The 27,355-nt window shown below is 34.5% G+C and overlaps 2 protein-coding genes across 2 annotated transcripts; one reads left to right on the forward strand and one right to left on the reverse strand.

Annotated features, from left to right (window-relative positions):
• Nucleotides 1-541: 541 nt before the first annotated feature.
• LOC139824006 (uncharacterized) lies at nucleotides 542-4,860 on the reverse strand. The gene is made up of 3 exons (XM_071796501.1): nucleotides 2,765-4,860; nucleotides 1,342-1,706; nucleotides 542-1,256 (listed from the first exon to the last, which is right to left on the reverse strand). Exons 1-3 carry the CDS (start codon nucleotides 2,796-2,798, stop codon nucleotides 783-785), a joined length of 873 nt encoding a protein of 290 aa, XP_071652602.1. The 5' UTR covers nucleotides 2,799-4,860; the 3' UTR covers nucleotides 542-782.
• A 7,238-nt stretch (nucleotides 4,861-12,098) lies between these two features.
• Nucleotides 12,099-21,639, forward strand: LOC139823995 (uncharacterized). Its single transcript, XM_071796482.1, has 2 exons — nucleotides 12,099-19,426; nucleotides 20,242-21,639. Exon 1 carries the CDS (start codon nucleotides 13,630-13,632, stop codon nucleotides 17,395-17,397), a length of 3,768 nt encoding a protein of 1,255 aa, XP_071652583.1. The 5' UTR covers nucleotides 12,099-13,629; the 3' UTR covers nucleotides 17,398-19,426; nucleotides 20,242-21,639.
• The last annotated feature ends 5,716 nt before the right edge of the window (nucleotides 21,640-27,355 follow it).

Consider the following 27,355-nt stretch of genomic DNA (forward strand, 5'->3'; position numbering starts at 1 on the left):
GAATGACAAGATTGACAAGAAGAGCAGTGTTGCGGGCAACAGTAGTTGCCGGATCTTGTCAGAGATGGCGTTGCAATCGTAGCCAGGACTGCCAGGACCGCGCGAACAGCGCTGTGAGCGTGAATTGGACCATAGCCCCCTTGCCCGTTGTAGACAGGAAGGATGATCCTACTCGCGGCACTTCCTAGTGAGTAGTGTAGACGAATAAAAATAATTGATTATCCATGATTTTTACCCGTCTACACTACTCAGTACTACTCACTAGGATGAGCCGCGAGCAGGATTATTCTCTAGTCTAGAACGGGCATCTTCTGTATTGTATTATATATATACATATATAATATATGTATATATATATACATATATATATATATATATATATATATATATATATATACGTGCATGGGGTGTGTGTGTGTGTGTGTGTGTGTGTGTGTGTAATATATATATATATATATATATCTATATATATATATATATATATACACACACACACACACACCCCCATGCACGTATAAAACGTACCAAAAAAAAAGAGAAAGAAAAGAAAGAAAAGAAAGATAAGAGAGAAAGAGGATTTACATGTGAGGGAATAATACATGTGTACACTGATATAAATATTATAATTTATTTATTACACCTATTACAATGTAATAACTATGATGTAATAATTACAACATAGTTATCCCGGGCGGTGGGGTGGCGGACGAATCAGTACGTTTCCCGCTGCCCCCCCCCCCAACGTCAGGTAAAACGTGCTGAGAGGGACAACCGGGGGGTTTTTAGTGCGTTGGAGACATAACCGCCCTCCCCGCCCGGGGGAGGGGGTATTCGTGCGGATTTCCCCCCGTCAAAAAAGTTATCCCGGGCGGTATCGCGGAATGTTCGTGCCAGGAGCGGGCACGTACCCTGGGCGAGGAGCGGGCACGTATCCTGGTGAAGGAGCGGGCACGGGCACGTATCCTGGTAGAGGAGCGGGCACGTATCCTGGTGGAAGAGCGGGCACGTACCCTGGAGGAGGAGCGGGCACGTACCCTGGCGGAGGAGCGGGCACGTACCCTGGCGGAGGAGCAGGCACGTACCCCGGCGATGGGGCGAGCACGTACCCCGGCGATGGGGCGGGCACGTACCCTGGTGGAGGAGCGGGCACGTACCCTGGCGCTGGTGCCGAAAACGTACCCCGGCGGTGGCGCATATCTTGGAGCACCCTTGCGCCGCTCCTTTTGAACCGCTTTTCGAACAATTTTATTTATTTGCTAAAACAAGAAATATTTTATAAATATTTTTTAAACATAATATATATTAGTTATATATATATATTTTATATATGTGTGTACTTACTTTTTGATTAGCATATCTCGGCGGTAGCAGAGGCGGTGCCAGAGCAGGGGTCGGTGCCGAAACCGAAGCCGACGGCGGTGTTGGTACAGCGGGCACGTACTCTGACGGAGGTGCCGGTACGTACCCCGGTGGACGCGCCAGTATGTAATTCGGCCAAGGCGCCGGTACGTACCCCGGCGGAGGTGACGGTGTCGGTGCCGGTGCTGCTGAAGCCGGTGTCGGTGCCGACGAAGCGGGCGGTAGCGGTAGCGGTGGCGGTGGCGGTTGCGGTTGCGGTGGCAGTGACGGCGGCGGCGGTGGCGATGTCATTTCCGCTGCCTGCGGCGTCGCCGCTGTATCCGGCACATTTGTGCCTAAACTTTTTGCTGGAATGGAAAATTAGAAAATATATTAGCGCTGCGTTTTCTCTCTCTCTCTCTCTCTCTCTCTCTCTCTCTCTCTCTCTCTCTCTCACTCACTCACTCACTCACTCACTCACTTCTTCGCCCGTTCACTCGCACGTTTTTTTATCCGTTCTGTGTATCTGTCTCTCGTTCGCTCGTCCTTTCGCTCAATCACTTACTCATTTACGCACCCGCCGTTTCCTTACCGTTCTCTCTCTCTCTCTCTCTCTCTCTCTCTCTCTCTTCTCCTCTCTCTCTCTCTCTCTCTCTCTTTCACAACTCCTTCGGCTGGATTCGGGGAGCGCGCTATTAGCGCTATTTGCTTATTCTATCCTTGTTTTACACTTGATGAGCGATAAAGATAGAATGATGCAATAGCGCTAATAGCGCGCTCCCCGAATGCAGCCTTCGCCCGTTCACTCGCACGTTTCCTTATCCGTTCTGTGTATCTGTCTCTCGTTCGCTCGTCCTTTCGCTCAATCACTTACTCATTCACGCACCCGTTTCCTTACCCGTTTTCTCTCTCTCTCTCTCTCCCCTCTCTCTCTCTCTCTTTCTTTTACACACTCCTTCGCCCGTTCACTCGCACGTTTTCTTATCCGTTCCGTGTATCTGTCCCTCGTTTGCTCGTTCTTTGCTCACTCACTCATTCACTTACGCACCCGTTTCTTTACCCGTTCTCTCTTTCTCTCTCTCTCTCTCTCTCTTTCTTTCTCCCCCTCTCTGTCTGTCTCTCGCGTTCGCCTGTCCTTTCTCTCACTTACTCATTCACCCGTTTTCTTACGCGTTCTATTTCTCTCTCACTCTGTATTTCATTCACTCACTCACTCACTCACTCACTCACTTATACTACGTTTACGCGAGCGTTACTTCTGTAGTAATTTACGATACATCACTCGTTTACGCGGAATAAATTATCGTAAGTTACTACAAAATCCCATTTACGCGAAGGAATTATCGTAAGTTACTACCTGAAGTAACGCTCGCGTAAACGTAGTATCACTCACTCTTACTGTAATATATAAAATTATTATATTTACATCTTCTGATTCCGCGACTCGCTCCCGGCGGCATGTCGAAGACAAATGATTTGTCTTGGCAGCGCGAATTTCAATCGCCGAGAGAGCATCGGGCGATGTCGGTGACATTCGTTCCTTATCCATGAGACTTTTTCCTGTGTTGGTAATTCAACACAAGCAAGATTCACTCACATATACACTACAAGCACGGCACGTTTTTGTTTGTAAACAAATGATATTCGCGTGACTGCGAACTGCGAGCTCACGTATTCGGCAACAGATTTTTCCTTTCAATATTGACGAAAGACTTGATATACAGGGTGTCTCGTTATAAATGTCTGGGTGAATATCTCGTAACTGTTTGCAGTCATATAAAATATCAATAAAGGAAATTTGTATGATTCTTAGTTCGCAACAAAATACAAGTAAAAATTTTTTTATCCACGACGGACTAGAATGCTAGACGTTTCATGTGCTCTTTCCGACTTTTTTTAGCTTAGATAATATTATATATCTATATATTATTTATTTATTATACATTTATTTATTTATTTTTTACTTTATTGTATTACATAATAACTTACTTGAATACACTTTTAAAAGAAAAGGCTAAAAATAATCGGAAAAAACAGAGCTCGAACATGAGATGTCCAACGCTCTAGCAGTCTTAGCCTGTCGCGCATCGTCTTACTCACTAATAAGCTACGCGTACTACCTGACATTCATTTCTATTGGTACGGTACATTAGGTTTATGAAAACGATATATATTATCAATATTTTACTCCATTCAATTTCAATTCGTTTTATTTCACACTATACATATATATTGTAAAAACATCTGTATGTATCTAATAAAGGGAGGTTGTTTCGAATTTGGCGAAGATTAGTGAAAGGGTTACCGATTTCTGCCTAAAAAATGTATAGGGTAGACCGAGGCAAATCGGATTACTAATTAGCACGATAAAATTGCTCGTTTAAAATAAAATACTAACAAAAATTGTCTTACAATTTATATTAATCCAATTCGCCTCAATCTACCCTAAGTTATTTGATGTGTGGATAGCCGATCCTCAAAACCGATCCTCAAAAAATTTAAATTCGACGTTTTCGAACATAAGCAACACATTGGCATCGAAAACTCAAAAAACAATTTTTACTTCGGTCTTTTCTACCCCTATTTCATATATAATTCTTTTAAATTCGGTTGATTAGACTTAGCTTTATATGCGATCAAAATTATGGACCTTTGATCGCGTATAAAGCTGGGTCTAATCAACCAAATCTTATAAAATTATATATGAAATAGGGGTAGAAAAAACTAAAAAATATAAAAAAATTAGAAATAGATCGATATCTCCAAATTTGTGGAAGTTAGAGCAACCACGGACATTTCTAAAAAAATTCAAAATTTTTTTTAAAAAGAACCCCTTTACCGATCATCGCCAAATTCAATACCAACCTTCCTTGAATGATACTCTATCGATTAAAAAAAAAATAGCCCGATATCTCAATATTTACGGAAGTTAGAGCAACCACGGACATCAAATCTGCACATACACACACACATACGGACATGCGATTTTAATGCAATATTTAGACATTTTAGAACACTCTGAACATATTGGCATCAAAAACTCAAAAACCAATCTCTTCGTTGGTTTCTTCTACCCCTATTTCATATATAAATCATTTAAATTTGGTTGATTAGACCCAACTTTATACGCAATCAAAGGTTCATATACAAAATTCACGAAAACAAAGCTTCCTCTATGAGGAAGCAAAAATAGGTTTTTTTTAGAACTTGGAAAGTAAAAAAGAAGATTTTACTTGTATTTTCCTATTTTCTCTTATTAAAAAAGAAGATTTTACTTGTATTTTGTTGCAAACTAAAAACCATGCAATTTTCCCTTATTGATATTTCCCTGCAAGGAGTTATGAGATATTTGTCTAGACATTTATAACGATATATCCTGTATACTGCTGCTTGATTTTATTATGTTATATAATGTTGTGAACATAGTTGTTAGTTTTACATTATTTTAGACTAAAATTATATATAATTATTTTTAAAAATTTTAATTTGCTTTCTCTTTTTATGTGTAAGTAACATGAATTCATAAAAATATCATATATTATTTATTGATGTACAAGGTGAGGCATTTAAAGAGGGCCACTTGAATAACTCGCCCTGCTTTTGGCGATAGAAAAAAATACATTAGACTAATTTTGCTTGGTTTTTCTTCGGGGGATATAATTTGAGGTCAATAGTTTTTTTGTAGATGGAGATGTGGAGGAGAAGGTCAACTTCGTTTATTAAATTAAAATTTTATAACAAAAAGTCTAAAATTAAAATATGAATATTTACGAAGTTATTTACAGTGTGTTTTATTTCGCGAACGAAAGAAATCGCGCAGACGAAGGCACGAGCGAAATGCAGTTTTTCGTGAACCACGAAAGAATTATCGTGAGGAAAGGCTCGCGGAAAAGGCAGCTCAACAAGCTCAATTATTGCGAGCAGCGAAATAAAGGCTTGAAGCCGACCGACAGAATATACCGAGCACGGAATCGTACACCCTCAAACACGGAATCGTAATTTTGATTCGCTCACTATCAACTCGGTGTACTGCTATCGAATGCGAATCCACGCACGGAGGTCAGGGGCTTTTACCGCGAACTCCGGACCACCGGCAACGAGCTGAAAAATCGGCGGAGCCAATCGGTTTGCCGACATCCCCAGAAAGCGGTTGATTTGAAAAATGTCAAACAATTCAGCACATGTCGGAGTTGACAACCGATCAGCTGTTTTCGACGAATTTAAAGTATTTAAAGTATTTCTTACAGAATTATGTAAAATACATCGATTGTATAAATATTCACCTTTATTCATTGTTTGTGGTAAAAATAAAACAAAAAACAAATTTTTAATATAAACAATATAAGAATAATACTAAAGAAACGGAAAGCATTAGTCATTTTTGCAATTTATACTTGCGATCTACTATTATACATACATTTAGAAGAGGTAAAGCTCATATAATAGCTTTTCCTGATTATTTTACTTTATAATTATAATTAAATCAATTTTGAAATATTTGTGTTTTAGAGAAAACATTTGTGTTAAATATTTCTACATGAAAAATAAAAAACAAACTGCAATAAAATGGAAAAGTAGAAGGAATAAAATCTGCTAAATTGGATACGTTGTTATTTATCCGTATAAAGATTCTTACGAAACTTTATATGTACTCTATGTATATAGGATGTTTTATGCTCGCTAATTCATGCTCGCTAATGACACATAAGAAGAGATTGAAAAGCAAAAACATTTTAGAAATAATTTATTTATATATAATTTTAGTCTGAAATCACGTAAAGCAACTATATGTATGTTCATAATATTATATTAGATAATAAAATCAGGCAGCGGTATACATATACGATATCTTTCGTTTTCAATTTACAAGGTATTTCATATTTTATATAAAAAAATATCATGACAAAATTTAAAATATCTCAGGAAAATCGTTATGAAAGAGAGCTTTATTATAGTGAAAACACTCGACGAGATGTATAACTTTTATGTCAAGAAAAAAATCAAGTTTTATTTAAAAAATTAGTCTTTAAAATTTCTTGAAAAAGACATGTATGTACGACGTGGCTCACATCGAAATCATGTATCCCCCTTGAAGCCAAACAACTTTTGTCTGAAATATTTTCAATGAGATCGTCAGTGTGCGACAATGGACACCCTGTATTATTATTTTATAATTATCAAAATTATTCGCATATTTCTTAACAATGTTCAATCAGGAAAGGTAACAATTCTCTTATTATATAATGGAAAAATAAGAAATTATACTGACAATCTGCAAAGAATTTAATTATTTTATTACGTTATATTATTATATGCTTTCCTACAACTTTAGAAGTTTGTATCTTACAAAGTTACATGTACAATAATTACATTCGGTTATATAATACATAAATTTCTTGCAGAATTTCCAAATAATTTATTATTTTGAAATTAAATAAGGACATTATATAATCTTTCGTAATTGTAACAAAATGCGCGTAATTCGACTAGGTCACGGTCACAACATGAGAATTTCAGCGAGAATGCTCTATAAAGATTTTTTAAGATTTACACTCAATAAAAGAAGATATAAAAAGATATAAAAAGAGAAAGCAATAGCAGAATAGCGGCATCGATCGATATCAGCTGAGTGAGAGGGAAGAAGAGGAAATGTTATTCTTTTTTTCGCTCGCTCCGGCCCACGCCGAACTTGCATAAACAAAACAATCTTAGTGGACGCTACGATTCCGTTACGAACAATCGTGACATAACGTGCTCCACTGAATTCAGTATTCTGAAGTTTTCAGTTTAGTGTTCTGAAGTGGTGAATTTAGTGTTTTTTGTAAGTACTTTTATAAATACTGTTTGTGTACTATGGGTATACACCCGGGTATACATAATAAATCGAAGAAGCCTACTACGTGTGGCCGGCGGCTCTCTCGGAGAAAAGCATTTGTACGAAGGTAAGCATGTGAGTCATTTCATATGAGACAACGTTTACGCGAGCGTTACTTCTATCACTCATTATTGAGATCTCAACAACTCGTCGCGTCGCGTAAAAGAGTCACGATGCGATCTCGCTTCGCGCGTACTTAGCGCGAGACACTACCGTGGCTACGGTCAACGTGACGCTACAAATGCTTCGAAGCATTCCTCTTCTCTTTTCTTTCAATGAAGAAAAAATAGAAGAACACTAAAGCATTTGTAGCGTCACGTTGACCATAGCCCATGTCTCTTGATAGTAAAGGATAATCCTCGCTACAGATCCTCGTTTATGCGGAATGAATTATTATAAATTAGTACAAAGATAACGCTCGCGTAACGTAAGGATTGAGTTTCAAAGTGACAGTCATATGATAGGCAGACAGACAAACAGACAGACTTGACACACAGACAGATAGACGTTCCCTGGTAAAATTTTGTCACATAAAAACATATATAAATTAATTTGACATATAAATTATAAAATATATAATTATACATCAAATATGTCCATACATGTTTCTTTTGTACAATCTCTGTTCGTATATACAGGAAAAATAATAAAGAGAAGTTTCTAAAAATTAATAAAAGTTTATTGTGGTATTGCATTTTTTATAATAAGTGAGGTTTGAGGTAATGAGACAAATGCCCACATATAATCGTTGTATAATAACTATATATGATTATGTATATGCACATTTTTCTTATTATCTCAAACCTCATTTTTTTTTTTTTAAGAAAGGCAATGCAAATATAATTTTTGTAATTATTTTTAGAGAGATTCTTTTTTTTATTATTTTTAGTGTATGTACGAACGAGATTGTACAAGAGAAAAAAATGTGTATGGGCATATGTGATATATCATTACATATGTTGATGTTTTTATATGAAAAATTTTTTGCCGGTTCTGTATTACAGTGTGACATGTTTTTATTTAAAAATAGAAGCTCAGTTTACTGCTGAAAGAAATTATTGTATTTACATTTCTTGTACGTGGGTGCATTGGGGCTACATCCACCTAGAGGCCCGAAAAATAAGTCAAAATTCAGATTTTTTTTTTTCAGAAACTATTAGTGGGAATGAAACGAACTTTGTTTGTACTTAAAGATACATGTTTTGAGAGCTTTAAAAAAAATTTTTATTAAAAAATTTCCAAACACAAAAAAGTTATGGCCGCCGGCAGATGATGAGTTTTTTTTCGACACGTTCAGATCTGGAAAACCGCTCGATGGATCGTTTTGAAATTTACACAAAATACGCTGAGAAACATTTAGAGGTCGTTGATGGTCGCCGATTTTTAAAATCGATTTTTTAAACAAAATGGCAACGAAATGAAACTCAGGTATGGACAATTTGTGAGAAAATGTATAGTCATTTTTACGTAATTATTAAAAAATAAAGATCGATTTAAAAAAAGGAAGATCGTCAACGACTTCTAAATGTTTCTCAGCGTATTTTGTATAAATTTCAAAACGATCCATCGAGCGGTTTTCCAGTCAATCTACATACACTATGCTTATGTATTTTTATGTAGATTGAAAATTCAGAAGCCATAGGCAGTATGCAGACACCATAGCGCATGCGCATATGGCTTCTGCATTCGTGCTCATGGCTCCTGCAATTTTATGTGCTTCCACCTTTAGTATGTACTCATGCCCTAGATGCGTACATAAAAGAAATTGCAATTTTCTATATAATACCACGTATTAAATATAACGTTTGCAAACTTTTATTTATTAACTGACGCTATCAATAAAGAAATATAAGAAATAAAGCACATTTATTCACTTCTATCCTATTATATTACTGGTTACACAGAGGAACGTTATCGATAAAGATAATTATCGCTCGTCAAAAGCAAAAGCTAAGTAGTAGAATACGGCTGATTTTCCGAGCAATATTGGGGCGTTGTTAAAAAAAATATATAAGAGTATTTGAAATAAATTTAATTATCAAGCCAACGTTTTGACCTTACTTGGTCTTTTTCAGGACATACCATAGAATTACATCCAAAGATAATAATAAAGGAATAAAAATAAAACTAAGCAAGATGTGGTAACTATTATTATTATTATTTATTGTTAACTTCAGCTACATAGCCAAGAAGTGGACTTGGTTTACAAATAACCTTAATCATTCATTCTTCCATTCATACACTACTATCCTAACTTACAAGTAACTATTGCACATATTGATACACAATTGACCTTCTATGTTTTAATCCAACTTTCTTTTTCGCTCTTTTTTCTCTAACGCTGACCGTTCTCTATATAATCTTAACAATATCTTCTCTTTGATGCTGCCCATTTCATCATTCCAAAGCCTCTCTAATCTTTTTTTATTATTCTTACCTAATTCTATAAACCAATTTTTTATTGCTTCGCATTCTGATACATAATGATTCGTGTTATCCCTACCTTGTTTACAAAACATACAAATACCTTTCTCCTCTTTCAACCAATACACATTCGCGTCCTCCAAATTACCACATTTTAAGTTTACCAGTGCTCTAATAATTTCGCTTTTATCATATTTATCCATATATTCCTTCCTCAAATATTTAGGGCCACCTATTTCTCTACTTAAATTCTTATATTTCTTATTATACCTAGAATTTAAAATATTACTTTCCTCATTTGTCTTTGTACATCTTCATCTCTTTTACTCATTTCCTTAACTAAATCTCTTCCCTCCCTTCTTAAAGCATCCACAGCCATAGTACTCCAACCATTCCTATTAAAATATTTTGATCTTTCTCTACCATATCTATCTTTCCAATTATTTCCTTCTTTATTTAACCAGCACATTTTAATCCATCTATTATCATCAGCTGCTCTAATTTTCTCTTTATATCTTATAGCCCTTATCCCCTACCCTATTCTTAATTTCTTTAATCCCAACTCCCTTGACATCATATATCTTGGGGTACAAAATTTCAAATTAAAAATCCATCTAACGTAGTCCAACATAATTTTTTTTAATTCCTTTCTTTTCTCCCATCCCCATATTTCTACACCATACGAAATCACACTTTGAACCAAATATTTAAACAACATCCACCTTCTACAAAAATCGTTTCTACAAATTCTTTCCCCCAAACCCCAAACCTTATTTACCGCAATCTTCCCTTTTCTGCATAAATCTTTTACATGTTCTGCATATTTTCCATTCCTGCTGAACACAAATCCCAAATATTTAAACTGCTTAACTTTTTCAATTTCTTTATTATCCCATTTCCATCTTTCAAATTTTTTCCTACCTTTTTTATTGAACACCATCATCTTAGTCTTTTCGGTACACAATACCATTTTCCTTTTCCTAAGAAATCTTTTAATTGTATCTATCATATCTAACATCGCAACCCTATTTTTAGCTAAAAATACCATATCGTCTGCATATTTTAACGACCATACTCTATCATTTCCTAGTTTAACTCCGCCGATTCCTCTATCCTTCAATACATTCCTAATGTCCGCCATAAACAAGTTGAATAAAAGTGGACTCAGAACACAGCCTTGCCTCACGCCTTTCGTAACCCTGAATTCTTCTGTTAATCCATCCTTCGTTCTAACTGCAACTTCCGTAGTTTCATAAATTTCTTCCATCTTCTTTACAAGCTCCTTTTCAATTCCCATCTTCCTAAGAATCTTCCACAGCTGACCTCTGTCTACATTATCAAAAGCCGCCTTCAAGTCAACAAAGAACGCATAGACCTTGTCCTTCTTTTCAACCCTATCCTCCCTCTGTGTTAGATGATCCAATACAAAAATGTTATCCATCGTTGAACGTCCTTTCCTAAATCCCGCTTGACTCCCCGGCAGCAAACCTTTTTGTACCACAATCTTTTCCAACCTTCTTCTGATTATCTCCGCATATATTTTATAGGCTGAGCACAGGAGAGAGATTCCCCTGTAGTTTCCAACCTTATTTACTTCTCCTCTCTTATATAGAGGGACTATAATTGAAGTTCTCCAATCCTTAGGAATACATCCCTCACTCCAGACTTGATTAAGTATCTCCATCAACCCTTTCCTTACTGAGCTGCCTCCATACAACCATGCCTTTTATAATTTCCCATTTTTCATTGTCAATCCAAGTTTTCACTCAAACTCACAAAATCATAAACCTTGATGTAATTCCAAAAGTCTCTATCTTTACTTTCTAAACCTGCCACGTTCCAAAATATAATTTTCTTACATATTTCCTGTAACCCTCCCTTATTTTCGTTCTTCTCCACTTCTTGGCTTATACAAAACTCTGCTCTTTGCTTCCATCAATATACAAGATGTGGTAACTAACTATACATACCTTTTTTTGTAGAGCGTAAAATTATCTACAATATAAAAATATTATATTATATTATATTATATTATCTACAATATAAATAAATAAAAGTTTGCAATCGTTATGATATTTAATACGTGGTATTATATAGAAAATTTCAATTTCTTTTATGTACGCATCTAGGGCATGAGTACATACTAACACTGATAACGAACGGTTTACGTAGAGACCCTCAGGTTTACGGACAAGCAACAAATGATGAAGTATGGTTGGCGAATATTTATTCCTGTACGAATGTTGCTTGAAATTACAAATAACACGTACTAATTAATAATTTTTCCAAATAATGCAATCAAAATAGGATAAAAAGAGACGAAATAATTCCAATAGTTTTGAAACTTGGTAGAGATGTTTGTTTAGACTTACTAATGAACGTCTAAAAAGTCCTGAAAAATTTAAGGTGAGCGTTTGCCGCCATCTTGACAAATACATGCACTTTTTGGTTGTTTTGCATATATCTCGGAAAATATTGACTATTGAAAAAATAGTTATTATTAAAATAAAAGCTTATTAAATTGTCTACAAAAAAGGCAGGTATTATTCAATTTTTTGACAACTATAATAGTTTGTACAACTTTAGGCTGTATGTCGCGTGAATAGCTAGTGAGCTCCAAATACTTTCTATATTATACAGTTTGTTTTTAAAAAAAGGGCTCAAGACTTACTGGGTAGATAGTATTCATTATATACCGAGTAAAGAAGTTTAATAAACATAGGTCGAAAGCTTAACCGTTTATGAGATTATAAACATTTTTGCATATTATTATGTCTTAATAATAATATCTGAATAATACCTTTTTTGTAGACAATTTAATAAGCTTTTATTTTGATAATAACTACTTTTCAAATAAAGTCAATATTTTATGAGATATGCAAAAAAAAATGCGAAAAAGTGCACCTATTGTTCAAGATGACGGCCAACGCTCACCTTCAATTTTTCAGGACTTTAGACGTTCATTAGAAAGCCTATACAAACATCTCTACCAAGTTTCGAAACTATTGGAATTATTTCGTCCACTTGCTTCAATCGGACCTATTTAGACTGCGCTAGGAGGATAAATTAAAAATGTAGCGAATGTTTCTTAGTACACACATTTCACTAAACAAACTTTTTTAAATACATTTTTCGCGGATTTATGCTTATTTGATGTTATGTGAAAGTTACATATGAACTTGTGTTGCGACAATTATGTAGACCAGTGTAACTAAAACAATTATAGATATTGTCTATCGTGATTACAAAGAAGTAAAACAACCTCTTAAACAGAAGAATGCGATTTAACATATTAAAAATGAACTGTATGCAAATGTTTTATTACTATACTTTGTATTAATTATTGTAATAATGTAATGCCAGAAGCGTCTATTTCGACGGGACTGGTTTATATAAATACCAGAAGCGTCTATTTGGACGGGACTGGTCCACATAAATACCAGAAGCGTCTAATCCGACGGGACTGGTTTATGTAAATACCAGAAGCGTCTATTTCAACGGGACTGGTTTATGTAAATACCAGAAGCGTCTATTTCGACGGGACTGGTTTATATAAATACCAGAAGCGTCTATTTCGACGGGACTGGTTTATATAAATACCAGAAGCGTCTATTTGGACGGGACTGGTCCACATAAATACCAGAAGCGTCTAATCTGACGGGACTGGTTTATGTAAATACCAGAAGCGTCTAATCTGACCGTATTGATAGTAATTTGAACCAGAAGCGTTTGCTCTGACAGTATTGCTAATAAAACATTTTCAAAACATTACATTTTTATTTATGCTATTATAGTTTATTTTTAATAACAATATAATGAGATGAAATATATATATGTAGTAAAAAAGAAGTAAAGGACCATTGTAATTTTTAAGAGGTTGTTATATGTTTTAAGATTAATATGTACATGTAAATTACACAATATTATATAATATGACACAATACTGAACATTATTATATAAGATGCTTTTTCATTAATTATTGTGTATATTTATGTTTATTATTATTTGCAGGCGACAGTTGCTGAAGAAGCAGTGCAAAGAAGCAAATGGCACTGAGGGTACAAAGAAATCTACCAATGTCCGGAAATCAGTGGAATCACTGGTTACTTCCGATACGATGGATGAGGAGCTTTGTACCCAGCAAACGTGCCCAGCTGTAACGCCGAAATGCACAGGTACGTATGATAATGTCCAATATCGCGAAGATGACGATATTGACAATTATAGTCTTGTTGAGGGCACGAAGGAACCTACTAATGTCCGGAAATCAGTGGAATCACTGGTTACTCCCGGTACGATGGATGTGAAGCTTCGTACCCAACAAACGTACCTGGCTGTAACGCCAAAATGCACAGATACGTACGATAATGTCCAATATTGCGAAAATAACGATATTGAACATTATATTCTTGTTGAGGGTGCGAAGGAACCTACCTATGTCCGGAAATCAGTGGAATCACTGGTTACTCCCGGTACGATGGATGTGGAGCTTCGTACCCAACAAACGTGTCCGGCTGTAACGCCGGAATGCACAGATTATGCCCAACATTGGACATTACCTGAAGATGACGATATTGAGAATTCTACTCTTGTTATCGAGAAAGGCGGTACGGATACAGGTCGTATCGCAGAACATGAACCTGTAGGTCGTCGCATTATAGACCCAGCTTTTTACTTGAAAGAATTGCATCGAACATTTGACAATCATAAATATAAGACAACATTTCAATGCTCATTTGAAGATTGGACATGCGTAAAATCTCGTCGCCTTGGGTTACTCACGCAATTCTTCTTCAAATGTCAAATGTGCAACTCTGAAGACAATTTTTGGTCTGAACCCGTAAAATCCGACGAAATATTAGATACTAATAGAGCTGCTGTAGCTGGAACAATAACAGTTGGAATTGGTTACGCCCAGCTGGAAGAGCTATGTGCAGCCATGAACATTTCTTGCATGGCTGAACACACATACATTAAGTATCGCGAAGAGTTAGTTGACAGTTTTCTAGAAACAGCCATGGAAAGTATGAAAATGGCAGCCGAGGAAGAAAAACAACTCGCGATAGAAAAGAATGAAACGATAAATGGTATTCCGTATATAACTGTTGTTGCGGATGGCAGTTGGATGAAGAGATCGTACGGTAAAGCGTACGATTCACTTTCAGGTGCAGGTGCCATAATCGGTCACCGCACAAGGAAAATTCTCTTTGTTGGCATCCGCAACAAATATTGCACGGTATGCGACGTAGCGGAGCGAAGTCATTGTGAAGCCAAAACTCATAAATGCTACAAAAATTTTGATCGCAACGCAAGCTCCACAAGTATGGAGAGCGATGCCATTGCAGAAGGTTTCAATAGTAGCCTGGAAGTGCACGGATTGATATATAGAACACTTATCGCCGATGGCGACAGTAATGTATATCACTGTATACTCAAAAATGATCCATATCGCGAAATGAAGGTAAGGGTAATAAAAATAGAATGTACCAACCATTTGCTTCGTAATCTGAGCAATAAATTAAAAAACGTGGCTGAAACAACTCAACCAAAAGGGCAAAAAAGGAAACCTAATTTTGTACAGCTTAGAAATGTTATAAAGAGCAACATTTTACCAATGCGAAAAGAGGTGATGGAACTAGCTTCTTCACGAAGAGGAGAAAACATACCTCCTCATTTGCAGGCTACAAAATTACGAGATGATATTTATAACATGAGTCCTAACCACGTATTTGGTGAGCATACAGAATGTAAGAAACGCGGTCGTAAATGCGAAGATGCAACGAAAACAAACTACGTAGACGATCTAAAAAAGCATGGTCTGTACCAAAAAATACAGATTGCTTTAAGATATATAGCAGCTCATTCAGAAAGTTTGCTGTTAAATTACACGAATAATCCTGCAGAATCGTTTAATTCCATAATCTGCAAAGAAATTGGCGGAAAGCGCGTTAATTTTGGCAAACGAGGCTCTTATAATGCTAGAGTTTTGGGATCAGCTGTGCAATACAATACACAAGACATCCTTACAAGAGTGCATAAGGTCAAAGGTAAAGCAGTTCCACCTGTTGTCGAGAAACTGGAGCAGCGACGGCAAATAAAAGTTGCGAGAACCAGAGAATCTCGACAAATCGATGGAAGGCAAAAGAGATCGAAGCGAGAATCAGGAACAGATCGCTATTATGGCCCGCAATCGCAAAAACCAGACGTTACCGATGATGTATTCGAAAAAAATCGGCAACAACATTTTAAGATGTTGGCTGAAAACGCGAAAAACAGGAAGCAGATTGAACGAAACACAATAGATCAACGTGATTCTGAGCTGTGGTTATTCACAAGAAGTCTCATGTTGACAGCATCCAATTTTGGAAAGGTATGTCGTATGAGACTGGAAACGCCTCGTGCATCAACAGTGAAAGACATTTTGTTTCCTCCGTGCACTGACACTGCAGCCATGAAATATGGTCGCGATCGAGAGGAGGATGCGAGAAAAGAGTTAGCCGCAAAACTCAAGAAACAAATAAAACCTTGCGGATTGTTTATTGATGGTGAAAATCCCTTCCTGGGTGCTTCTCCCGATGGGCTCATTGACGAAGATGGTCTGGTGGAGATTAAATGTCCTAAGTCGGCTGAAAATTTAACAGCAGAAGAAGCCATAGAAACATCGGCTTCCTTGAGGAACATTTTTGATAAAAATAATCGTGACAATATGAATAAAAATCATCGATTTTTTTATCAGGTTCAAGGTCAATTAAACATAACGCAACGAGAATATTGCATTTTTGCTGTATGGACACCAAAAAGCATGAAAATAGTGCGTGTAAATAGAGACAATGCTTTTTGGGAAACTAATATGCTGCCTTTGCTAAAACGCTTCTACCACGATAGCATGCTTCCGGAAATCTTGGATAGTCGTCATAAAAGGAATATGTCTATAAGGGAGCCAAGATATATTATAGAATCACAGAAAGCAAGTAAAAAATTAAGTAGTCGAAAAACTATTGAGCAAAATGCAGTAAAGAGCGAAAATGTCATTAATGAAAATAACGAAACGTTAAAATGTGACATTTTGCCGATGAAAACAGCAATTACCACTGCTATGATTGCTCAAGATATGGAGCAGGATGATGATTGTACATACATTGGTACAAGCTACAAGCGAGATATAACCGAAGAGGATAAGGCAAGACGAATAATAAATTTAGATAAAGTTATTATACCTATTTCCATTGTGAAAGAGAATGTCTTGTCTGGCAACGAATTAACGGACGAATCAATAGATGAATTTTTACGCATTGTGAGACAAAATACTCCTTTTGAAACGCAAAGTGTACAGTATCAAGGATTGCCTGATTATATTGACGCTAGTAAGAGCGATTTAAGCTTACAAATAATTGGAGGAAAAAATCAATACTTTGCAGAGGGAATTCAACACTGGCGATGTATATTTTTTGAAGGCACCAAACTGTTCGTATATGACAGTATACCTGGCTGTACATACGACAGATTAGTGCTCAAGGAAAGAGAATATATAAAGCGTCGATATCCAAAAATAAGGCAAAGTGATATTATTTTTGAGAAAGTCGATGCACAACCAGACGGTACAAGTTGCGGAATTTACGCCGCAGCTTTTGCCACAACTGTAGCCTTAGGAGGCAATCCTTGTGATGAAAAATATTCCAAAAACGTAAAGTGCATGAGACAACACTTTATTAAAATTATAGAAGAGGAAGATCTGTCGTTATTTCCAACACGTTCATAGTACTATTTACAAAGTTACGATATGTATAAATATATTGTTCAGATAAAACATGTCTCAATAAATAAAATATTTTTTTGGTATTGGAAAACTAAATGTTAGAACGTCTGTCCTGATGCAACTGGCAAAAAAAAATGCCACAAACGTTTATCCGGACGGTACTGATAATAATAAAAATCAGATGCGTCTATTGTGACGGTAATGACAAAATAAAATGCCGCAACCGTGTATTCGGACGGTACTGATTATAATACAAATCAAATGCGTCTGTTCTGACGATACTGAAAAAGTAAAATGCCACAAGCGTGTATTCGGACGGTACTGATTATAATAAAAATCAGATGCGTCTATTGTGACGGTAGTGACAAAATAAAATGCCACAAGCGTGTATTCGGACGGTACTGATTATAATAAAAATCAGATGCGTCTCATTGTGACGGTAGTGACAAAATAAAATGCCACAAGCGTGTATTTGGACGGTACTGATTATAATAAAAATCAGATGCGTCTGTTCTGACGGTAGTGACAAAATAAAATGCCACAAGCGTGTATTTGGACGGTACTGATTATAATAAAAATCATGTGCGTCTATTGTGACGGTAGTGACAAAATAAAATGCCACAAGCGTGTATTCGGACGGTACTGATTATAATAAAAATCAGATGCGTCTGTTCTGACGATACTGAAAAAGTAAAATGTCAGAAACGTCTATTCAGACTGTTGATTATAATAAAAATCAGATGCGTCTGTTCTGACGGTAGTGACAAAATAAAATGCTACAAACGTTTATTCGAATGGTACTGATTATAATATAAATCAGATGCGTCTGTTCTGACGGTACTAACAAAGTGAAATGCCAGAAGCGTCTATTCTGATGGTACTGATTATTAAAAATGTATCATTTCAAAATTAAAATCGGAGAGACGAACATAAATATGTATATTGGGTGCGTTCTCACGAGAATAGGCGTTGGAGGGGCCTATTCTGTAATCCATCTATAATATAATAAAAATCAGAAGCGTCTGTTGTGACGGCATTGATTATTACAAATGTACTTTTACAATCGGAGAGACGGAAGAAAATATATTGGGTGCGTTCTCACGGGAATGGGCGTTGGAGGGGCCCATTCTATAGTATCAATAATCAAAATCACATAATTTAGATCCTTTTTGTTACATTTGAAAAAAAATGTGCTGTGCATGTATTTGTCACTTGATTATTATAAATATATAAACTGTACGTACAAGATGGACAAAATAAAGCGTAACAAATTTTTATCCTCACAACTTATTTGCAGAGAAATATAATGTTTCAAACAAAAGTTGTTTGCTTTGAAGGGGGACACAGGATTCCGATGTGAGTTGTGTCGTAGATGTCGTCATTCTAAAAAAATAAGAAACTAATTTTTTATGAAACTTGATTTTTTTTCTTCACATAAAAGTTGTATATCTTATTGAGACATTTTCGAAATACTGTAATAAAGCTCTCTTTTATTAGAATGTCCTGAGATATCTTAAATTTTGTCATATTTTTTATAAAAAATGTAATGTCTCGTAGAATATTCACTTTTCGATGACTGTACTTCATACTTTTATACATAGAATAACGAAATGAAGCAAATAATAATATTATTTTTGACATTTACAATTTTGCAAAATAAAGCAATAATGATATTATTTTTAAAATTACAATTTTGCAAAATTGAATGCCTGTACGAAATGCAATCAAGTTTTTAAAATAATTTTTGCCCTTTTTTCAACAAAATCGATTCTTTTTATTCTATGTAGAAAAATATCAAGGTAAAATCCTTGAAAAACGAAGACTTTACGAGATATTTCATATAAAAATTTTATTCAAAGATTTCATATAAAGATTTTATAATAAAAATATCATGACAAAATTTTAAATATCTTAGAAACGAAAGCTTCATTTTAGTAAAACTTATCGATGACATGTATAACTTTTATCAGACAAAAATCAAGTTCCATAGAAATTAGTCGTCTTTTTACTTTCGGTGTGGCTGTGTTTAATCGTAAGTAAGTCTTTACAGATATAAATTATCAAATTTACATGTCATCTCCCGTTTTTAATCATTTTCATTTCGTTTTTAGTGTGTTTTCGTATGAATATATTTTATTAATTTTAAATCTTATTCATTATCAAGTTTATTTCTTGTTTCTCTTTATATTGTTTATTTACGTCTCGTCTAGAAAGACGTTTCAACTTATTATTAACCGGTTATAGCCGGTTGATTTAATTAGGGGAGATAAAAGATTTTAAGACTCCAATGAAAACTGTTTTAAGTGCAACAAAAAATTGGCGAACAGTTTAGTAGGTCGAAAATTTGTGTACTTGGAAATACACAGAAATATTAGGCTACCAAAATTCAGTTCAGTAGATCGTATATGGCTTTTTTTCGAAATAATTATATATCAAAACAGTCTTGTCTTTCTCTATATTTTTTAAAATACACTCCGCCAAATAATTAAGGGATCAAAAAAAGTGTCTAAAAAATAACCAATTTTAAACAGCTGTAACTTTAATTGTTTTAGAAAATGGGAATCCAAATCTAAAAAGAAACAATTATAAAGCTTAAAATGTCTACTTTGGACAGAAAACTTTCCATTTCGTCAAGCTTGTCGTTTTCTTTAAAATTATTATAATTGAAAAAAGTGAAAAATAGCTGCGATTTTTTGAAAGTAGAGATTAAAAGTTTCAAGTTTTAAAAGTTTTTTTAGATTTCCCTTAATTATTTGGGGAATGTAATTTTGCTGCAATTTTTTATGGTGTTTTAAATTATTATATATCGTAGACAAAAAGAGATTAGTTTCTGTTTAAATACTTTAGAATGCATGTTACGATCCGCATACGAACAAATGGACACCGTGCGCGCCTATGTTGAAGAGGTGAGGTAACGTAGTGTAGGCGTAAGAGTGATAAACGGTTGTCTTTATGTACTGGTGGTTACAATGCTCCGACTGGCAATCTTAATGCTAAAGATTCGACTATGTAGAAAGGTAAAACCGTTATTATATTATACGTTAAAATTGTCAAATTACATATAAATATAATGCAATGTGACAATATAGGTATAATTCTAAAACCGATTATGGTTGTCTAAAAATATGGATATATAGTTGCGCCAAATGAGTGTGCCCCTGGATGCAGTTGGTGTGTGCGTATTAGGTGACCGACTTATGGCTGTGGGAGAATAGACGCACAGTGGGCCAAAACGGCAATCTAGCTGGACAAAAGTCGATTTTCGAAGATTAATATTTCTTAAAATAAACGATTATATTTTTAAGAAAGATATCTGATAGTTTATTTTCTACAAAATATTTACCATTTACACTTGTAGTTGTGTTATAACAATCATTTGAATACGTCGTATAAATGTCATCTCGCAAAACGTTAAATCATTACTTTAGCAGCGCTTGAGAAAGAAAGAAGTATTCTGCTTATATTGAAGAATATTAAAACTTCAAATTAGATAAATATAGAGAAAGGTATATATTTTTAAATTTTATTAACAAATTTTAATAATAGTTTTTTTAATAATAGCGGTATTTTAAGTCAAACATTGCCGATTTTTAATTATAAAATTTTCAAAGTATGAAACTTAGAAAGGTCTACAAAAAAAACGCTGTGGATTGCTGCCGTCATTTTACCAGCATATTATTTCTTAGACATTTCTGAGTTTTATCCTTGAAAACTAGCTGCCACTAAGTGCCGCTCTCATAGATACAGCGTTTTTTAGAACTCGCAACTCGTCCGTTTGCGTAAAGATACACGAGACGGTCTCGCGCTGCGCGTGTACTTGGCGAGACTACCGTGTCTCTTGATATTGACATCTATCTATGGTTATCTATAATTGCTGCAACGGTGTACGATAAACAATATTAACAATAACAACGATGACACTAATTCGCAAGTGATAAACGGACATAAAAGTCATGTGAAAGAGAAAGGTAATAAATAAAAGTTATAATAAAGAAATATGGAAATAAATAAATTGTGAGAAAAATAAAGACATAAAAAAGTGAAATGAATAAGGCATGTCAAAATAAATAAAATGTAAAATAAATAACTATAGATAACCATAGATAGATGTCAATATCAAGAGACACGGTAGTCTCGCCAAGTACACGCGCAGCGCGAGACCGTCTCGTGTATCTTTACGCAAACGGACGAGTTGCGAGTTCTAAAAAACGCTGTATCTATGAGAGCGGCACTTAGTGGCAGCTAGTTCTCAAAAATAAAACTCAGAAATGTCTAAGAAATAATATGCTGGTAAAATGACGGCAGCAATCCGCAGCGTTTTTTTTTGTAGATCTTTTTAAGTTTCGTACTTTGAAAATTTTATAATTAAAAATCGGCAGTTTGACTTAAAATACCGCTATTATTAAAAAACTATTATTAAAATTTGTTAATAAAATTTAAAAATATATACCTTTCTCTATATTTATCTAATTTGAAGTTTTAATATTCTTCAATATAAGCAGAATACTTCTTTCTTTCTCAAGCGCTGCTAAAGTAATGATTTAACGTTTTGCGAGATGACATTTATACGACGTATTCAAATGATTGTTATAACACAACTACAAGTGTAAATGGTAAATATTTTGTAGAAAATGAACTATCAGATATCTTTCTTAAAAATATAATCGTTTATTTTAAGAAATATTAATCTTCAAAAATCGACTATTGTCCAGCTAGATTGCCGTTTTGGCCCACTGTGAGACGGTCAAAATATTTTAAAGTTGCTTGTCTTAAAAGCCGTGCGGGACTCTGTGTTATTGCTGTTTACTCTATTTTATTTTTTATAAAATATAAATAAAAATTATATGTTCAATTCAAATTCGTCAATTATTTACTACAACAATACTTAATTGATTTCTCATGTTTCTTTAAAATGTAATGTATTATAGTTGTGCATTGTTATTAGTCCCGAATTTCCTAAAGGACGGCCAGAGTGATGCCTGCTGCTTGCGAAAAACGGTCTGCAGATCACGCGTAAAACAAAGGGGGGAATACGCTTCATCAAATTGCTCTTACTAATTGCAACATATGTATATATATATATTAATAAATGTTTAAATATAGATTATGTCTCGATAATTCGACCGAAATAATAATTTCGAATTTTTATTATGTCTTGACATAATTTTAATTCGTCAAATTATTATGTTATATCATAATTTTAATTTAATATCTAGTTTGAATTCTTTATTATTAGCCTCAAAATATTTTGCTATTAAAACGTACAACTTACTTGCAAGCGAGCCGATTCCATCGTCCCGGGAAAAAAAAAGATTATGTATAATTATATATAATATATATGATTATATATGAATTTTGTCTCTATATTATCATATATATATATAATTATATATAGATATATATAATGATATTATATAATCATATAGGGTTATATATAATTATTATATATATATATAATCATATATACTTCCATATGAATCTATATGAATCCATATATAATCATATATAATATATATATTTATATGTAATTATATATAATTATATATATAATCTTTTTTTCCCGGGGTGCCTTTCGTATTGTTCGGCACTGGCCGGCTCGCTCGCTTCCAAAGCCGCACAAACGTTTTGACAATTTTCGGTTTCGATATCGGCAACACCGAAATGTCATGTATGTGGTAGTAGCGTCGTACGATCTACTACCACATGCATAACAGCACCATTTGGCATCACTGTAAGAGGGGTTAGGAAAAGGGATAGGTGAGGAAAAGAGGGAGTCTAAGGAGATAGATAGCAATTTTTTTAATCAATAAAACGTTTTTTTTTTATGTATCATGCGAAACCGGGATTAGAAATGTCGGTATTATCGACATTTTTAGTTCCGCTTGGGTGGCGTTGTATTCACGTTCGAGTTCGCCTGTCACTGCAGGATCCCTATGAGTGTGCTGGAATGATACATATAAACTTATAAATCACTTTCATATTGTTTAATTAGATCTTCAAAATATATAAAATAATATCATGAAATTTAACCTTCAATCTGTATACATGAAGATTTATTTTTATTTTCTAAACTTGTTAAGTTGCTTCAGTCTTTAAAATTCTTAAGAATGGTTAGAAATTATAAAATCTTGTTAGTCTTGAAAATACATCAATAACATAGTATTAGAGAAAAATAGATTCCTTGAAAACTTTTATTACTTACAATTTACACGAATAAGTATTTTTCATCAACTATCCGTCATATAATTGAAGAATCTATCAAGAAGCACAGTGCAATGAGAAAATTTGACAACTAAAAATTGTAATAATTAATAACTAACTATTAATAAGTCACAATAACAGATCATTCTAACGCGTTAGTTATATGAGAACTGTCAGCTATACAAGCAGATCACATTCTCTGTTTACAACCACGTATACATTCGACGTAGTGATAGAAGACAGTGCCGCAACTAGCCTGCGTTGCGCCCGGTGCAACATTTTGCGCCCCTCCCTTCCCTAATACCATACATCTAATATCCCTAATATTTATAATAAAAAATTGAACGTTTGAATTAAAAAAAACCGGTAATTGCTGTAAATAAATTCATTTTTTATTTTTATTACCATTTATTTCTTCATAATAATCGAATTATTTAAAAATATGTATCTCATGAACAATCCCACAATGAAATTATATTAAAAACCGTATGAGACGGATAACCGTACCCGTAAAAACCGCAAAACCAGTTTTAAACCGTCGTAACCGTTGTTAACCGATTAATCGGTTAACCGTTTAACCGTAAAATTTGAGAGCCCTTGACTGTTGTCAATACTCGCTTTCGTATTTCGTTTTCTGCCTCTCTTTTTCGAGAGCACTCACATAACATGGACAGCATTTATCCGTAGCTCTGTGACTAATATTTAGTTTACCTTCCTTGATGAACCTATTTCTTGCTATATAATTAACGCATTTAATTTCATTCATTTTATCCTTTATCACACATCTCTCTGATCCGTGGCTCCCTGCACAGTGTAGACACGTTTCCTCCTTTTTGCACTCTTTCGCCATATGCCAGAACCCCCAGCATTTATAACATCTCAGCACTCCTACAAAATCAGTAACTCTACATTTATTCCAATTAATGTTTAATCTTTCTGTTCTCAATATTGCCTCATACCAACTAGCGCTAACTTCCACTATAATCGACATATCTCCATATTTAACGTTATTTATACTACGTAATATTCTTAATTCTGAATTTTTCTCTTGCATTCCTAATTTTTCTTCGTTCTGTCTTACAATTATATTTATCAAACTTTCGTCGTCTTTTTTACAATCATCCTTATCTATTCCCACTATCTTTAATTTTGACTTTTTTAATGACGGCACATCAATCTTATACTGTTTTCCTACTACTTTCTCTATATTTTGTTTTAAACAATCCTTATCTTTACTTTTTTCACATACAATAATAATATAATTGATCCATTATTCCCTTTCTTAACCTTATTAACACTAATTTCTAATTTTGCAACATCTACATGCTTTTTAATATCTTTCTTCGTTTCTTCACATTGTTGTTCAACTAAAGGTTTTACTATTATTACTTCATTACTCCGCACATTCCTTACTTTCTCTGCGTAACTTACATAACCTGACTTATGTTTTTCTGTGCTTAATCTTTCCTGTCTCAACATTTTTATCTCGTTTAATAACTTAGCATTTTCTTTTTTTAATTCATTAAGTTCATCCTTCATAACCTCTCGGATCCATCCCTTGATACGTTCTTCAGAGATCTGATTCTCATTAATCTGTGCAAGCATTTTTACCATTCCATCAAGTTTCTGATTCATATCATTATTTTCTTTTCCACTTCTATCTTTCTTATTGTATCCTCTATTACTTTTATCTTGCTTTGACTCATCTTCTTTCTTATTTCCTTTATTGAGAATAGAACCTGACTTAGCTCCTCTATTTTGAACACCTCCAATTTCATTCTTACAGCATATCAACTTGCCGGCTACATTAAGAATCTTCTTTTCTTTTGCACATCCAGGATGATACGCCATATCGCACATATCACATATTACTGGACTGCTCACAGTTCTATGGCACTTAGCGCATTCTCTTGCATCCGTCTCCCTCCCCGCACCGCCAAATCCTCCATCATCGATTCGACTCATTGCCGCATGGAGTGTGCCAGACTAGAGTCAAGCTCAACAGGGTCTTCTTTCCCCGCTAATTTTTCCAAGCCCGTTCCCTTGGCAGTGGTTTCGCTAGATAGTAGATAGGGACAGTGGGAATCTCGTTAATCCTGTGCACACTCAATTTTGAGGTTAGCGTATATATATCCTTTCCGCATAACCAAATTCTTCGATCAAAAGCGGAGTTATTTACTCATACTTTAGCAGAGTTAACCCAAGAACAGGGATACACTAAAATAAAAACCCCCGAAGGGAAGATTACTGCAGCTATAGCCCTTTCTCAGGAGCAATGCAACGTACGATGTATTTCTACTTGAGAGAGAGAGAGATTGATTGATTGATTGATTGATTGATTGATATTTATTATGCCATAGTAAAGACTTTAGGCAAGTAATGAATAATAGGATGATACACGTGATGTAAACAACAGCAAAATATAAAAGACAGAAGTTGATATGAGTTAGAAACTAAAAAAGATACAAGACGCAGTGTGATAGCTACCAATAAAGCAGTAAGTAAAAATGGAAACAATGAAAATAATAACGTTTGATATTGCGAAAAGATAATAATATTATTTCCATTCCTAATTAATGCTTCCCTACATGCTATAAAACTAAATAAGTCGAATGAAATGTGCTTAAACATACACATTCATTATGATTATGTAACATCACATACCCAGATTTCATTGGACAAGTATAAATTATCTGAAGTACTGTTGAAGAATCATGTATCAACGAAAATTCCGTCGTTGTGCTCTCTCGAACAAAAGAACATGAATAATGTAACCACATAAACTGGAACTGTGTAGAACTTTCTTAAGCCTGAGGCGATTACCAAGTTAAACATTAAGTGAAAAAGCTTATTGTAATATTATAATCATTAATTTGATATTTTGTGTAGTGGTGAAAAGAAAGGCTCGCATGTGCCGTCACGAATGTCAAGAATAACGAGATCATCAGAAAATAAACAAATATCTAAACGAAAATAAGAAGAAAAGTAGAGAAGCTAAAAACAGATGCAAAACTCAAATATGTAATGAAAATAGGATATGATAAAGAGCAAGTAATACTAATCAGAACTAAATAGTGTATATAAGACTAAGAACTAAGGACTAAAAACTAAAAACTAAAAACTAAAAACTAAGGCGCAGCGCAATTTACTATTACAGCGCAAAAAACTAATAACAAAGAGATCTATGTTATTTTACCGATCGACCGAATATAAAAATATATATATATATATATATATATATATCTTGTATTCAAAAAATATTATTTTATTCGGCGAATACGGTTCGTTTAAAGCTACACGTCAACGTTTAACGGACGCGGCGTAAACGTGTGGAAGCTAGACGTACGGTAAAGTTGACAACGATAGTTTTTTGTGCAAAAGCTCGCGTGCCGCCCGTTTGTTTTAAAACCGTTCCAAAAAAATTTTTTTATACATTTTAAGACATGTGCAACCACCGCGGTCGAACCAAACGTCGATATTTTTTTTATAAAAAGAAAATAAAAAACTTCATCTTTTCGTTCAGGCTTACAAAGTGTGCGTACCCTTTAAGTGTCTTACGTCACGTCGTAAAAGCACAAAGTCCTTCATACGATACTTTTACTGTCGTAAAACGCATGGTTACGACGATATATTCTTTGAAGCGCGAACGTATATAAAGTAAACGGCCCAGTTACAGGCACTGTCCTAGTTTCCGACACCGACGATACATTTATATTTGTAATAAATAAAGTTTTCGTCAAATATTAAAAAGATTACAAGC

The sequence above is a fragment of the Temnothorax longispinosus genome, unplaced genomic scaffold (assembly GCF_030848805.1).
Source record: "Temnothorax longispinosus isolate EJ_2023e unplaced genomic scaffold, Tlon_JGU_v1 HiC_scaffold_24, whole genome shotgun sequence".
In the NCBI taxonomy this organism is placed as follows: Eukaryota; Metazoa; Arthropoda; class Insecta; order Hymenoptera; family Formicidae; genus Temnothorax; species Temnothorax longispinosus.

Bases quoted from the DNA above. Each gene is read 5' to 3' on its own strand.
- LOC139824006 (XM_071796501.1), bottom strand. From the start codon at position 2,798: ATGCCGCCGGGAGCGAGTCGCGGAATCAGAAGAT. The intron at 1,707-2,764 runs GTAAATATAATA...TTTCCATTCCAG, and splicing joins GAGTCGCGGAATCAGAAGAT to CAAAAAGTTTAGGCACAAAT. The intron at 1,257-1,341 runs GTAAGTACACAC...TTCTTGTTTTAG, and splicing joins CGAGATATGCTAATCAAAAA to CAAATAAATAAAATTGTTCG.
- LOC139823995 (XM_071796482.1), top strand. From the start codon at position 13,630: ATGTTTATTATTATTTGCAGGCGACAGTTGCTGAAGAAGCAGTGCAAA.